The following is a 16152-nucleotide window of genomic DNA, read 5'->3' as shown; positions in this document are numbered from 1 at the left end:
TAATTGTATCATAAAATACTCTAAGAATTTTTTAAAAAACTTAAGTTTTCCTTAATTTCACAGTATATAAAACCTGGAAAACATCTTTCAACACTTCCTATGAACCAAGTAAGTTTTAGCTATGTTAAGTGTGCCAAATAAAGATAATCGCTGGAGAATTTCACTTGGGTAACCAACTTTCTCAGCTGAACGAAGGACTTTCAGAGTCAAAACTGGGAAAGTCCTGGACAGAGACAACTTGGATCATCCTAATTCACTTGTTCTTAAGCCCCAGCAAGTACACTGAATAAGTGCCTTATTAAATAAGCAAATAAAAACTTAAGCCTATATTTACCTTCCATTACTTGAAAGTGTATATAATTTTATTTTTTAATAAATATATTTATTATTTTATATATATATATACATATATAAAGCCCCATAGCTATGTATTACTATGAGAACACAAAAGATAATTTTTGTATTGTTCACTTACAGTGTTAAACAACTAAAAAAAAATTAATGTGTATGGGGAGGAGATAACTTGTGAGGTTAACAAATGGATCAGTTGTATCTGTACTGCAAAAGAAAGCTAAAATTAGTTTGATGCTCTCTCTAGAAATCTCCTCGGTCATTGGGAAACTACCAATCCAGAAAGCCTTAAAGCAAAATCCTGTATAGTATTACTTAGGTACTGTGAGAAGTGCTTTAAATTTATAGCAATATATTTATCTTCAATGCATAGAGGAATTTATGATGTGGATGATAATTTAGGTTGGCAATTAAACATTTTTTTTCATATTAATTTAAAAATGTGAAACAGGGTACTTTGGAAAAGGCAAAACTATTCAAGAACCCATTCTGTACTGACAAAATGGATTTAACTTGAACTACCTCGTTCTTTTGTGGAAAGCAGATACATCTATCTTGACTGGAAACAAAGGTATTAAATTCCCCTTTGGATTTAAAAAAGATTAATTCTTACTGGAAGATCTAGGAAATGAGAGGACAACTGGAGATACTGGAAGTAAAAGGAGATGAAGTTATTAAATTATAAAATTAGATCTGGGATGATAAAGAACAAAGCTTTTATTTTACAGATGAGCAACTGGAGGCTTCAAAGGTTGAGTGACCTAAGGCACAAGGTCTCTTACAGTGGACAGGGAGCTGAAATCTTTTGCTGGCTGAGATTTTACATACTGCAGACCAATCAGCTTTTGACTAAATCCCTGCAGAAAAATGGTTATCCTAATTCTCCTTTCACTCCAAGTACCCTCCACAAAATACTCTGATCTGAATTTCATCTTTCAAATAGATTTCTCTATTGGAAACAGTCTTCATTCAGTTTTAGAGTAGGAGGTAACCCTGGACATCTTTGATCTAGCCCAAATCCCTCACTTGGAGAATGGCAGGATGAGCAGATGTGATCTTCAACGACTTTTCAGGGCTTTCAAGTGGAAGAGGGATTTGAAATTCTGTATTATCTCCAAGGGGGTGGAGCAAATTTATATAGAATTATAGAGACTAAATTTCAATTCATCAATTAGAGCTGCCTAACACCAGAGTGTGCTTCCTTCCTGCATGGGTAAGTCTCTCCTAGGAAGATGTCTCCTAGGAAGACTACAGCAAACTGTTAAGATTCCTTTTAATTAACCAAATGATACAACTTAATAACTCCAAATCAAATAAAGTGTCACAGTGAAGTTTGAGTTCCTGGTTTGATTTAAATAAGCTTAGTATGAGAGACATCCCCAAACATGTTGTTAATCCAAACAGTACCATCTCCCCATTAAAGAGATCAGAGCGGCGTATGCGAAAGGGAGGAGGCTGTAGGGGGAGCCACTCACCTGATTCCTGTAACAACTGAAAAATACAACTGGTAATTTTATTTGAGATTGCAGCTTTTCCTTCAAGGTGATTCTTTCTGGCTGCATTTCCTGCTGTAATCTGGTCCTTGGACTGCAGGAGGACTTTTCCTGGACTATCCAACAATTCATAGACTTCTTTTGTTTTGCCCTCATAGAGTTTTTTACCAACGTTCAAAACTGAAAATAACATGGAAACATCAGATTTTGGAAAGAAATTTCCTAAAGTTAATTTAGGAGACTAAGTTATCTGAAATGATGAATCAGTGAACATACAGAGTAATTAAATAATTTTAATAAAAATTAACTTATCTGCATAGAACCTTATACTCTACAAAGTATTTTCAATGCATCATCACATTTCATTCACATAATTTTGTGAAAAATTATAATTATGTAAATAATTATAGAGATTAGGAAACTAAGAGTCAAAAAGGTGGAGGTCACACGGTTAGGAAATGGCAGGACTAGGAAAAGCCCTAAATCTGGTATCTAATTCTGTGCTCTTCCCACTATCAACCTGCCTCATAGCAGAACTGAAGTAGAATTAGCTAAGATACATTAAAATTAATATAACTACACTAGTATTTTCATATATATACAGTATACTCACAATACAATAACTAAACTAACTTGCTAGGGGAAAAAATGCTGTATTTTTTCAGACTTTGGCTTTCCATGGCAGGCAAAATGGCAAAGTTCAGCCAGAAGGGTTTCTTTCTTTTGGGGGAGGGTGGGGGTAATTAAGCTTATTTATTTATTTTTAATGGACATACTGGGGAATGAGCCCAGGACCTCGTGCATGCTAGGCATGCACTCTACCATGAAATGGGTTTCTTGATTTCCAGTTAATGTGCAAGAGGAGACACCTCCACTCACTGAAGTTAGACCATTTGGAAGCCCTTCTGTTTTTCTAATCATGCTTTCTTACCCCCTACCCTTCATCTCCTCTCCTCACTCAGTTACAGAAAACCATGAGAAGAGAACCTAATTTTGATGCAGGTCATGAGACGGGAAAAGTCGACCCTAGTCATTAGAAAGAATGATTTAGACGAAGATCAGAGATAATAGGAGTTTAGGAACTTGACATAAAATTTCCAAAAGGAGAAATTACCCCTCATGCTCCCAGAGTATTGACTCATTCTCAGAATGTTTTAGTGCCCATGTGCCAGGTACTAGGGATGTACCAATAAATAAGACCCAGTTCCTGCTCTTAAGTGACCTGAGTCTGAGGGAAGCTGAAATTTAACAAGATATCATAGCAAGTATAACGTGAGAAGTACACAGACTTTGGGATCACAGGTTCATAGCAGGACCACTTAACCTAACCTCTGATGTCTAGACATCAGAGAAGGAAGTCTAGAACTAAGTGAGGATTAGGTTGAGATGTGAAGAATGATCAAAATTTAGCCAGAAGAGGGAAAGGGGTAGGTACTGGTGGTGAAAAAAGACCATGGGGTTAAAGAGTACATGACAGAACTTCAGTATGTGTGGAGCACTGTGTATGTGTATACACTGTGTTGGGAAGGGAAGGGAGGGCAGGGGCACCAGCTAAGGAGAAGAAAGGAAGGCCAGGAGATAACACTGAAGGACTGGGCAGGGGTCATATCACCAGTTAGTGAAGGTAACCATTAAACACAACAGTTACAATTCAGTTTGATAGTTGCCACTGCAGGGTACCTTATTTACAGGATAAATCCCCATCCCCCTTGACTCACTGACACTGTTTTGAAGGTCCTTCAAAGATACAGGCTTGGCTTAGTGCTCCAAACTAAGATTTCTCTATTCCCTTCCTAGAACCCCAACTTCGTAACTGAACCTCTATTTCCCCCTCCTGCTTAGGCTTCCCGACATGCTCTTCCCTGGGCCTGGGGCACTGTTTCCTTCCCTTCCATTTCACTACTCATCCTTCAGGTCTCATAAGCCGCCACGTTAAGACCTAAGTTTAGACTTTATCATAATAACAGGCTTTTAAGCATGTCAATAAAATGACAGGTTTCTATATTAGAAAGATCATTATAGCTACTTTGTGGAGAATGAAATGAGGAAAAGGTGAAGTGGAAGAAAACTAGAGACTGTGAGGACAGTTAGGCTGCTGTGGCAGCAATCCAGGCAAGAAATATCCTGGTCTAAGGAAAAAGCAGTGAAATAGGACAAGATACTTAAAAGGTAAAAGTTTTCATAACAGTTGATTCAATATGGTGGACTGGGGAAGGGAAAGTCAAGGATGTTGCCTAGGTCAGATGAAAGGAAAAAGAAAGTTTGTACCAACGGCCCCTCCCTCCCAGTTTAGCTGATAGGTATTTATTACCTAGTCATTAAAGAGGGCAGGAATTTCAACTAATGGACAGAAATAACATAAGATAATATCATAGGAGACATATGCTACAAGTGCCAAAATGCCTGCTACAAAATTACAGATGAATTCAGAAGAGATCTATGAGAACTGAGAAAATTCATGGAACTGAAATTTACAAGTACTTTTCAGTACTTAATTTCCCCACGTAAGAGTTAAGAACATCTAGGGCTGTGCTGTCCAATATGGTAGCCACTAGCCACATGTGACCATGAAATACTTGAAATGTGGCTACTCCAAACTGAGATGTAAGTTAAGTCACAACACACAATGGATTTCAATGTGAAGAAAAAGCCTGCAAAAATCACAAATTTTTTTTATAGTGATTACATGTTGAAATACTATTTTGGATACACTGGGTTAAATAAAATAACATTGAAATTCATTTCACCTGTTTCTTTTTACATTTTAAAATGTGGCTACTAGAAAACACAGTTACATATAGTGTCACATTATATTCCTACTAGACAGCATTGTTCTAGAAGAAACAGCATAAAGAAACATAGAAGAGTAAACATGGTTAATTAACCTGACTGGAAGGTAGGCTTAGGTAGGATTCACAAGAGAGAAAAATCAAAGTTAGAGTTGAAGAGGTAGAAAGCAGTACACAGGATGTGAATGAAAGATTCTTCAGACTGGATTTTAATAACTTTTGAGTTGCCAGCGAACATTTTTGGGCAAGGAAGTGCTACTGAGAAACCATAAACGTGACAGTTCTGAAAAATTAGCCTGCCCCAAAAATTTTACATGGAAGGAATGGAAGAGCAAAGATTTTAGAGGTCTACAAGTTTAGGGGTACGGCAAAGAAAATTCTGGTCTAACGTCTTGACTTTATGGAGCTGTTACTTATCATCAGGATCTTTTTATTTAGTCTATAGTTTTCTACCTAAATTCAATTTTTCTATGTGGAAGAGAATGTACTGACCAGCCAACACAAGGAATTTGGTTCACCATAAATTTTAAAATAGGGTATTGGGGGGAAAAAACCCAACTTTTTTCAGCAAAAATACCACAAGCGACCTCTCCCGCGGATCCTAATCACTCGTGGACAAAAATGATTATTTAAATATGTGATATGATAAATACAAAGTGAAGCAAGAACACATTTTTGCCTAGTAGTTTTGAAACTCTCTAAAGCCATCACTGGCATCAAAAGACTGAAAAACACACACAAAATTTTGACAGAAAATAGCAAAGTTTTCAGAAGAGTCAATTATTAACTTTCTAGGATAGTAGGTTATTATTAACGTAACGGGAAAAAGCAAGACTTTGGTTTGAAGAGTAAACACCAGAAGTTCCTGTGATTGTTTTGCAATATCTATTGATTGCAAATGCGATTTCCAGGCACCTCTCCAACCCCTGGACATTTCTCGTTCTAATTACCCTTTGCTCCTTTTCCCCATCCCAAAGGCAGTTTAGGGTGTTTCGGAAAGTTCGGATGCCCGAGAGCGCTTTGTTTCCAACGCACGGCTCAGCAACGCCTGGGGCACTTGCCCGCCCGCCCAGCAGCCTAGAAGGGCGGGGTGCAGGGAAACCGGGGAAGGCCGCCGTCGGGGCAGCAGAGCGCGCACGTGTCCACGTCTAGCCCGCGAGCTCAAGGCTGCGGGAGGGAAGACCGTGGAGGGCAGGGAGTCCCCGGCGGACTCCGGGGGACGCCTCTACTCACCCTGAGCGGTCGCCATTGTCCGGAGTGGGCTGGGGGCGGCGGCCGCGCTCGGAACAGAGGCGGGACTCTGGAAAAGAGGAGTGATCAGAGAGGCTCACGGGGCGGGGAAGGGAGGTGCGGCCCACAGACACGCCCCCGGCGGGCTGCGTGGCCCAGAGCGCCCCCTCGCAGCCTCGTTGAGCACCACCTCAGCGACGGAACCGCGGGGGTCTCTGCGGACCTTGAGGAACTTCGACTCAAGGAGCAAGCGACTCGCCCGAGGCTTCCCGCCGCGCAGGCGCAGCGACGCGGACCGTGCCCCTCCCCGCGCGGGCGCTGTTCCAGCAGAAAGGAAAAGTGGCGCGCACTGGCGGCCCCTCCCCACCCTGCGGCAGCTCGCTGACCAGCCCCCTCCTCTGCAACGAGAGCGGTTCATAGGTTGGAGTATACCAAGTAGTGACGGCTGGGGAAAGTATGTGCGGAGGGGACATACAAAGTTCACATCCTCTGGGAGAGAAATGACTTTAACTCCTGTAGTCTCATCACCCAGTCTTGGGTGCTGGAATATAACGAAGATTTCCACGTGCAGAAAAATTAGCTGCCCGCAGGGACAGGTGGAGGCCTAGCTCCACCCCCACAGAACCTTGACCCCGCCCCTCAGCCGCGGAGCCTCTCCCTGCATCCTTGCTCATTGGTGGGCTCGCGGGGGCGGGGCAGGGGGCGGGGGGCGAGCTAATCGCTCTTACTTCGGGAAAGCAAGCGCCGCCGCAGTCGCGGGGGTCCTACCGCCGTAGAGGGAGCGGCTGCAGCTGGCGCAAGTGTCTGAGGCTTACAGGCCGAGAGGGCAGCTGGTTGGTGCTTAGACCCCTGCCGCCGCGGCGGGTCCCTCCACGTGCTTTCGGCGGCGACATGGAGCTGGAAGAGTCGGGGATCCGAGAGGAATGTGGCGTGTTCGGGTGCATCGCCTCAGGAGAGTGGCCCACGCAGCTGGATGTACCCCATGTGATCACTCTGGGACTCGTGGGGCTGCAGCACCGGTGAGCAGCTGGGCGAGGGGTGGGGATGGCGGCACGTGTGCTTCTCTGCCTGAGCCGCTTCCCGCGGCCCGAGTTGGTGATCTCGCGGATGCCTGAGGACCGGAGGCCGGACCTCTCTTTCTTTCCTGGACCGGCATCTGCTTGTGGCATCCACCAGGTTGTCAAGGCTTGCGCGGGTGCTTCCTTGTCCCCCTAGACTTCACTGGGTTTCCCGCAACCCTTAATGCTCTTTAAGGGCTCTCCCCTCTCCTCCAGGGTTGCGTACCCTTCTTGGGTCTAACCAGTTTGTAAGGCTTCTGTTCGCTTGGGCTAGTCCGATTGGGTTCCTCCCCGGCTGCTTGCGGGTTTTAATTTCCCAGAGCCTGGAGATGCTGTTGTGATAGGATTGTGTGGAGTGACTGCTGGTCCGGGACCTACAGGACCCTCAGGTTTCGCGCGGAGCCTCCAACCACCACAAGCTTTTGTTTGCCAGGGCAGAGCTATTGAGCAGATTGTGTATTTGAACGTTGTCGCAGCTATGGGAACTTAGGTATTCGAACCCGGGGAAACAGGGTTAGTTGGTGTTCAAGAGGAACTACCCGCTACAGCTCTCATTTGAATTAACTGAGAACAATCCAATCACAAGGAATAGTGCATGTGCAAAAGATTCATTGGTAAACGTTTTAGATAGTGAATAAAAAGGCTGGTAGTAAGAAAACGCCAAAATAACTTTCTTCTTTACAAGAAAGAGAGGAGGGCAGTTCTTATATGGCAAGATACACATTGATTTTGAAAAACTCATAGATCCCTTTGAGTTAAAAAGTAACTTTGCTTCTGTAATCTTTCCAATTCTTACTAACTATAGGTTGATATAAACACTCTGATTAAGGAATATAAACCTAGGTTTAACATTTATCAGTGAACGTATTACAAAATTTCTATAAGGCAATATCTCAGCAACAACTTCTAGAACAGTTAAGAAACTTGGCAGTAACACTTAGCAGCAGTATGGGAGCGATAAGTATGCATTCCAAATGATTAGCTTTCCCTCACCAAACGTAAAATAGAAGTAGTGTTTTTGCTTAACTATTTATTTTTTAGCTAAATAACTCAAAAGTTCATCCTAAGCTCTCTTCTTTAAATTTGTGCATGAAGAAAAGGGATGATTTTTTGGGTTTTTTGGGGTTTTTTTTTTTAATGAATACAACTTTCTTCCTAGTTACATACACTTTCCTACAGTTGCTTTTAAGTGAAAGAATTACAAGCTAAGGGCAATAAAATAAAATAAAAATGTGATTACTTTATGAATAGAGAAAATTAAATGGATTCTATCAGGCTGCTTATTTGACCAAACAACTATTTGTTAAACTGTGGTATTGAAAATTGACCTTGTGATATTTTCAGTAACAACGGCAAGAAATCGGTAGCTTTGGGGGAACAAAGGTATTAATGGAAAACAGATTTTCCTTGTGTAGACATAGAATCATTAAGGTTCACTGAGAGGTCTGGTTCTTGCTCATAATCTTTTCCAGTTCAAAACTGTAAAATTAGCAAAAGTCCTCTCCCTTTAGGGGAACAGATTCTGATTCTAAGAACGTTAAACTTCCTTATGTCTGGAAGATAAAATCTTCTGCTACTCTAAACCGGTAGGTAGGGATCAAAGATTAAGAAGTAATGTTTTTATATGGCATTGAATGAAGGACGGTCAAAACTGGAGGCCTAGATAGGTTGTCATAACTTAATATAGTTATATACAGTGTACTGTCCAGTGGTGGTCCTTTGCAGAAGACTCTTTACCACCTTAACCCAATCCACTCAATGGTTAGTTTTAAAACAAGATTCTGTTGATTTCCCCTCCCTTTTTGATGAAAGAATTTATCACTTATACATTATCTTCCTAAACATGGGATCTAGAAGATGAAATTTCTGTCACTTTTGCATTGTATTTGGTTCTGTCTTTATCTTAGCCATAATCTGACCTAAACAAATTTAGTCTTAGGGATAACAGAGTAGCTGAAAATTGTAATATGTATTTTATATATGAAAGCAAATGGAGTATCAGTTGCTATACAGTCATGCACTGGACAATTAATACAGATGGGCTCACCCAGAAGTACTTCTTTTTAGTAGTCTGGCTATTTGCAAGTTTATTCCATAGCTCTACTTACTGTCAGGAGGAATTTTCAGTTTTAAACTAACTAGTTGTTGTATTCAGCTGTGAGCTGTGTGTGCAGGCTTGTTCACACCAGATTCATATAATCACCAAGTGGTTTTTCTGTTCAGAAAACATTAGTTCATTGGTTTGCAGGATTCTGGACAAACCACACCACCCACCTTCCCTAGATCAGAAATCTTCATCTTTAAACCACAGTGACATTTTATGGAGACTAGAATGACATGGACGTATTTGAAGACTCCCTAAAAGGAATTACTAAAATTTCATAGATTTATCCCATGAACCAACTAGTTAGCCTTTCCTTGGTTAGTTAGGAGATGAAAATGTCCTTCAGTGTATTATCACTTCCTTGGGTGAGGAACTGAACCCTACAACTAACTGATAACCATTTTCATACCTCTTTTAAAAATTTATGAGATTTACCTGATGAAGTCGGGTCATGTAGGGGTTTTCCTGTCTGCAAAAACATCCTGTAGAATCTTTTGGTTCTGTTGTTCTTTGAGGAAACCGATTTGCAGTGATCTCAGGAGCAGTTTTCTTGGGAGATACAGACTCTGGTTCTGCAAACAGAGTATATAAAATTATCACAGGAAAGCAGTTGTGAGACTCACCAACCTATGGAATTAGTTCCCAGTGATCTTCATTTAGTTTGTTAGAGAACACATGAGTAGCTTATCAGAGAACTTGCTTTGAGTTGCTAAATTAAGGCTGGGGTTAACTTTTTGGACTTTTATCTCTTAGAAATAATGACCAAACATGTTACATTCCTATAGTGTTTTGCATTCCCTTGGTTGGAAAAGTGACTTATCCCCAAGAGTCTCAAAGTACTCCTGCTTTGTCATTCTGGTCAGCACTGGGAACAGCTCTTTCACATAGGACTTGAAATCTAGTGCCAAGATTCCTAGTAACATCAGTTTGATCTTGGGGAAGTCTTCTAATTTCTGAGTCTGTTTTCTCACCTGCTGGGCTAGACATATATTTAAAGGTCCAGTGCACAGAGTCAGTGGATTGGGAGTGATCATTTTTGTGATTAATCTGTAGCAATTTCCCTTTGCAGTGGCATAGATAATAAAGAGCATTAAGACAAAGCAAAGATGGGGCAACTCATTTGTAATTAGTGTCCAAAAATGGAGAAAATTTTTCAGCTCACTTGAGATATAAGGGTTGTCAGATAGGGTTGAGGGGCAGTGGATTCCTGCTATTCTCTAATACTTAACTCAAAAAAGATTTGTTGAGCTCCTGCTGTGTATGTGCAAGGTGCCGTGGTAGACACTAGGAATTCTGTACCACACAGGGCTGATGTGGTCCCTGCCTATCACAGAGAGGCACTGAAGCAACTGTTTTGACAGCATAGACTTCTTAATGCCTCCATTTCCTCCTTTTTAAACTGAGGATAATGACAGCACGTATCTCATAGAGTTGTGGTGGAGATTAAATGCATTAATATATGTAAAGTGCTTAAAACAGTAGCTGAATATATGCATACCCCATGACCCAGCATCCCTCTCCTGGGTGTCTACTCAACAAAGATGCATACATATGTTTATTGGAAGACATGCACAGGAATTTTTATAGCAGCATTATTCATCGTGGCCCCAATCTGGAAGCATGGGAAATGTCCAGCAGTGGAGTGGATAAAGGATGTACGTTCCTATAATGGAATATTCTACAGCAATAAAAAAGAACGAACTCCTTCTACAAGTAAAATCATGGATGAATCTTACAATGCTATGTGAAAGAATCTTGACATTAAAAAGTACATACTAAAGAAAAAAACATTGTATGATTCTAAAGCTAATCTGTGGTGACAGAAGTCAGAATATGGATAACCTTTATGGGGGCCAGAAGGATGATTAATGACTGGGAGGCCTCGAGGGTGCTGGTTATGTTTCAGTTCTTGAGTTGAGTGGTGGTTACACAGGTGTCTTCACTTTGTAAAAGTTGAGCTCTTCAACTATTGATGTGAATACAAAACAATTCGATAAATTATATTATAGATCTATAAAATGCTAAAGTTGGATTATCTTAGAGGTCCAGAGAGATGCAGTCAAGATGCTGCGTGTTGAGTTTTTTGGGTCAGTGAGAGACTAGAACTCAGGTTTTCTGATTACTGAGTTGAGTGCTTTTTCTTATATTCTACATTTTTCTTTATGCTACATTATATTACCTTTTCTGATGCTTATAATGGGTCAGTTGAGAATTTCAGCTCACATAATTAGTTGGCTTCTGAGTTTGGCTTATTTCTAGAATTATTAAAATGTTACACCCATTGCTAACTACCTTTGGAGAAAACCAAATTCAGAACTTACTAGCTTGTGGGGATTTTTCCTTTTACATCCTAGTCTTCTGATAGCAGTCTCTGAAAAGTGTAATTTAAAGGCTCATGATAAATGGATAGTTGTGCAGAAATTTCTGATCTGGGAAAGTTTCCATTTACTTTGTTACTTTTCAATCTTAATGAACTAGGGAAGAAATCATTTTTCAGCATTTTTGGCTTTCACACAGCTCATAAACAGTAAAGTCTAATTTGTCAAGGACAGCAATAAACGTCTCTGTTATCAGGAAAAAGCTACAGAAATTTTTCTCAATATGGAAAAACTTGGCATTTCTCAGACTCTTACCATCTTCATGTGCTTTTCTTTTGATGCTCAAAGTTCTTGAGTTTTTGGTATGACCTTCAAATAATTCTTAAATAAAAGAACATAGGAATCATTATATGACATCATCTAAAATACATTAGTCTTCGAGCATTCAAGTACACTAAAGTTAGAACACTTAAGCAATTGGACAGATGAAAAATGAGTTTAAGAGTTAGGAATATTTTGGTACAAGGTTTGAAAAGAAATTGAAATTCTTGATTGTATTAGCTATGTGATTTATAATAATTTGGGGGATCATTTGAACATAAAATAGTGTTAGGAATTTATTATTGAAGAATTTCTTGCTAAGTTAAATGCAAAGAGAGAAGTTCATAGAATTTTTATTTAAAAAGGTTAATTCCAGAGTTACCATGTTTCCATTTGGTAGTTCTGAGAGATGATCGTCTTAGGAGGCCATCAACTTCTTCATAAAATCTCATTTTTCCTTGAGGGTTGCCGTTTTTCTTTTGTAAAACTCTGTACTCATATTTTAAATTTTTGTATTTGGTACGACATTGTTTCCAGTCTCTGTCTATTCCAAACTGCATTAATCTTCTGGCAATTTCCTCAAATATTTGTCTGTTTCTTGTGGCCCCTTCAAGCATTTGCTTAATTTTTTCATCAGACCATATGTGTATGAGTGCTCTGACCTCATTGTCACACCAGTGTCTTCCAGCCTCTGTGTCACTCACTGTTATAATCTGTAAACGACTTTTAGCATCTTCTAAAGGAATATGACTACCTGTAAACCAACGTTATTTACAATTATTCAGATTTAGAGATACATCTTAGAGATTATTTAGACTTAGAAATGCATCTTAGAGGTATTTGAACATCATTCATTAAAACAACCTGAACTGACGTAAAGCACTGAGAATTACAATCATTTCAATATGAGGGTCAAATTTTTTCCCATACATTCATATTCAAATAAAATAAATATGTATTTAAACTGTAAGGCAGACTAGTCCCCAGTATTAGTGGGAATAGTTTAGCTGCTTTTTATTAATATGTACTCTGCACTGGATATTTATGAATACAGAGTCTTGGTATTTACTAAATTTTTTTTTTTTTATAAGAAATAGAAATAGACAGTTTCTTTCCTCCCCTACCACATTCTCTACCAACTCAGTTATAATGAGGCATTTGGGATAATACATAATAGAGATCTTTCCTATAACTATTTATACTGGTGTATGTTAGACTTTAAACATCACCAGAGCATTAAAAATAGAACAATTTAGACCCGTTACCTGACCCAGTGATACTCTGTGGTGCTATGGGGCCGCCTGCCTCTTCTGAGGCAGTACTTACAGTGTCTTCCTCTGTCAAAAAACAAAGAGAAAATCAATTTAAATTTGTTGTTCATAGAAGCCTAACCTACTTTTGTGATTGAAGATTATGCTGAAAAAAGTAGTAAGACTGGATCCCAAGATCAAAACTGTAACCTCAAAGCCAAGAACATTTGCCATCTCGAACCAGATTTTAAATGGCATTGTAGGATTCACTACCAACCAAAATATTGGAAGTACTCTGCCATTAAAGTGATGAGACCATATGCTCTATTTGGGAGTATGAAAGTACTTTGTGACCCATTTTGGTAACATCTTTCATTGTTACATTTTAATGCTTGACAGAGAGCTCTTAGAACTCCTTTTTCATTTGATCCCCATTGTAACTAATTACTGCAATACATACAAAGGAATAAAAGACCCTGAGATTAAATGGTCTGAGCAGTTTTCACATTGAGATGTTAACAGCAGACAGATGATAAACATTTTAAGGAACTTAAAATGGCTAACCTGGCAAATATAACAGTGCTTTATTCTAGTGGAGCAGTATATGAATAGAATGTCAGCTGTCTGTAATTTGGGGAAAGCACCTCCTCTTATGCATATGTTGGATTGCTGTGTTGAAGTATAGCAGTGCTGTGACAGTCTTCTTTTATCTCAGCTGTACTTTCCTATACACTGGGACTTCTAAAAAAAAATCCTGTTACTAAATATAGGTGTCTACGCAGTTGCCTGTAATGATTGTTGTAAAATTAGACAATGGTTTGTACTAATAGACGTGTGAAGCAAAAGGTGGTTAGAGGGCAGTAAGCATATGCAGCAATGAGTGTGGAGATTTACGTCAAGATAGGACCAGATCTTCTTATTGAGGACGTGTTTGGACCATGAGACTAGGCTGAAGTTTAGCCCCCTAGCAATGTCAAGATCTCAAATGACAGGTTGTATTCTGGAGCCACCTAACAAGCTACTTTTTTTTTTTATTGAAAGTTTTATTGAGATAAGTGTAGATTTCACATGCAGTTGTAAGAAATAATAGATATCCTTTCTACACTTTGCCTAGTTTTTTCCGATGGTAACATTTTATAAAACCATGTATACTATTAAATCAAGGATACTGGAATTGGTACAATCCACCACTCTGATTCAGATTTCCCCAGGCTTCCTTGTACTCTTTTGTGAACATGTGTGTGTGTGCTTGCATGTGTGTATTAAGTTCTGTAATAATTTTGTCACTTGTGTAGTTATGTGTCTTTTTTTTTTTTTTAATGGAGGTACTGGGGATTGAACACAGGATCTCATGCATGCTAAGCATGTGCTCTACCACTGAGCTATATCCACCCCGTGCTATGTGTCTTTACCATCAAGGTCAAGATACTCAACAGTTCCAACATCATAAGGATCCCTCTGGTTGCCCTTTTATAACTACACCCACCACCTCCTTCTGTGCCCAAACCCCTCCCAAACCCTTGTCCTGCTGGCTACTTTTTAGAGAGGACAAGTCCAAGGTAAACTTTAAACTCAAATCTCATTTCAGCAAAATATGAGTTTGTAACATTTTACTTAAGTGACTAAAACTGTCACTTCTTAGGCTCAGGCACATGCCCTACTTCTGGGAAATAGGAACATTTAGGGAGATATTAGGTATTATGTAGAAATTTTGAGTAATTAGTCCTGGAAAATAAGATGTCGTAGGAGGGGGCAGAAATCCCTAAATTTAGTAGCTTTTAAGGAAAGAGGAGCTTTTAGTCTCTTATGTTTCCACCCCAACTTTGTGCACAGCAATTCAATCTGACACTAACCCAGAGTTAACATCAGATTCCGAAGCTTTCGAAGCTTTAAGGGCTGACTGGCTTCAAATTCAGGAGGGGCCATGACTTTCTCAGGTTTGATAATTTGCCAGAACAACTCATAGAATTTAAGAAAGTGCTGTATTTAGGATTACAGTTTCATTGTAAAAGACAGAACTCAGAAACTGCCAAATGAAGAGATGCCTAGGGCAAGGTCTAGGAGGGTCTCAGGTGCAGGGTGTGTCACCCTCCCAGCACATCAATGTGTTCAACCAGGAAACTCCTCTGAGCCAGAGTTTTTATCGACATGATCGATTATGGCATGATTAGTTAAATCATTGGCCACATGATTGAACTCAGTCTCCAAACTCACTCCCCTGCTGGAGATCAGGCTGACCCCAAATTCCAGCTCTAATCACAAGAGTGGTTTTTCTGGTGACCATCCTGAAGCTATCTAGAAACCCACCTTGAATCACCTCATTAGAATAAATTAACAAGTTGCCTATATTTAAATTTATCTGCATACCTATGTCTGAGCTTTTCTTAATTTATAATATTTTTAAAAGTTCTAACATTGTGTTTCATTTGACTACATTAGTTTGTCTAATAACTTTACTGTGAAGATTATCCAAATTGTTTGCAAAATATACAGAAGTGTTTATTAAATACTCCACTTTAAAGAAAACTTTCTATCTTCCGTCTATGAATTGGAGAACACAAAATGCCTGGCATACCTTCTTAGATACTAACAATAGATACTTTAATGCCCTCTGCTGGCCATCACATTGCTAATTTTTGTTAAATTGCCAGGATAGTGTATCTTTTAATTTTGGAAACACAATTTACTATAGCCAAAAGGAAAATAGTTTTAACATTATCCTTAAAAGAACAATGTAGTCTTTCACTTGTAATTTTTAGGCTGATGATAAGCGTGGCCTCCAGTAAGATATATGTGCCTGTCTCCACCCCTCTGAGCCTCTGACTGTCCTGTACTAGAAAGCAGTGACTTGCAATAACCGAGGTACTGAGAAATTCCACCTCATTTAAATAACAGCTGGTGTTGGAGATGAATTAAGGCAGTTTAGTTTCTCCTACTCAGAAAAGACACGTAGCTGATAAGATTGTGCATCACAGATTTCTCTCTAGGCGACAGTCCGTTATCCTCTGGTAACTTTCTGATTCCTTTTATCCTCTTTTGCCTTTGCCTCAGAAAGGGAGAAAAATTAATTATTTTACATCCAAAGAAGTAGTTATTCAGTTTTCATGGGCCATTTCTTTTTACTGAAATGTGTAAGTAATAGGCATAGCCTAAGAGTTCTATGATTCTTCCCAGTGATTATCTTCTTTATTGCAATGGTCATTCATCCTTTAAGCAATTTTTCAGAATTAGCTAATTT

The 16152-nt window shown here is 39.5% G+C and overlaps 2 protein-coding genes across 2 annotated transcripts in view; one reads left to right on the top strand and one right to left on the bottom strand.

Annotated features, from left to right (window-relative positions):
* LOC102522524 (phosphoribosylaminoimidazole carboxylase and phosphoribosylaminoimidazolesuccinocarboxamide synthase) overlaps nucleotides 1-16152 on the bottom strand; it is a 32499-nt gene that overhangs the window by 13166 nt on the left and 3181 nt on the right. Inside the window, exons 2-7 of the mRNA XM_032498002.1 lie at nucleotides 12930-13001; nucleotides 12047-12418; nucleotides 11659-11724; nucleotides 9461-9597; nucleotides 5867-5933; nucleotides 1827-2024 (exon numbers count right to left, since the gene is read on the bottom strand). Coding sequence (XP_032353893.1) covers nucleotides 1827-2024; nucleotides 5867-5933; nucleotides 9461-9597; nucleotides 11659-11724; nucleotides 12047-12418; nucleotides 12930-13001 — 912 coding nt within the window. The remainder of the gene's footprint in view (nucleotides 1-1826; nucleotides 2025-5866; nucleotides 5934-9460; nucleotides 9598-11658; nucleotides 11725-12046; nucleotides 12419-12929; nucleotides 13002-16152) is intronic.
* PPAT (phosphoribosyl pyrophosphate amidotransferase) overlaps nucleotides 6280-16152 on the top strand; it is a 36541-nt gene continuing 26668 nt past the window's right edge. Inside the window, exon 1 of the mRNA XM_006177327.3 lies at nucleotides 6280-6882. Within this exon, the coding sequence (XP_006177389.1) occupies nucleotides 6755-6882 (128 nt within the window). The 5' untranslated portion in view covers nucleotides 6280-6754. The remainder of the gene's footprint in view (nucleotides 6883-16152) is intronic.

This window comes from Camelus ferus, chromosome 2, assembly GCF_009834535.1.
Source record: "Camelus ferus isolate YT-003-E chromosome 2, BCGSAC_Cfer_1.0, whole genome shotgun sequence".
Classification (NCBI taxonomy): Eukaryota; Metazoa; Chordata; class Mammalia; order Artiodactyla; family Camelidae; genus Camelus; species Camelus ferus.
The sequence above is the reverse complement of the archived record's forward strand: the minus strand, read 5'-3'. Positions and strand labels throughout refer to the sequence as shown.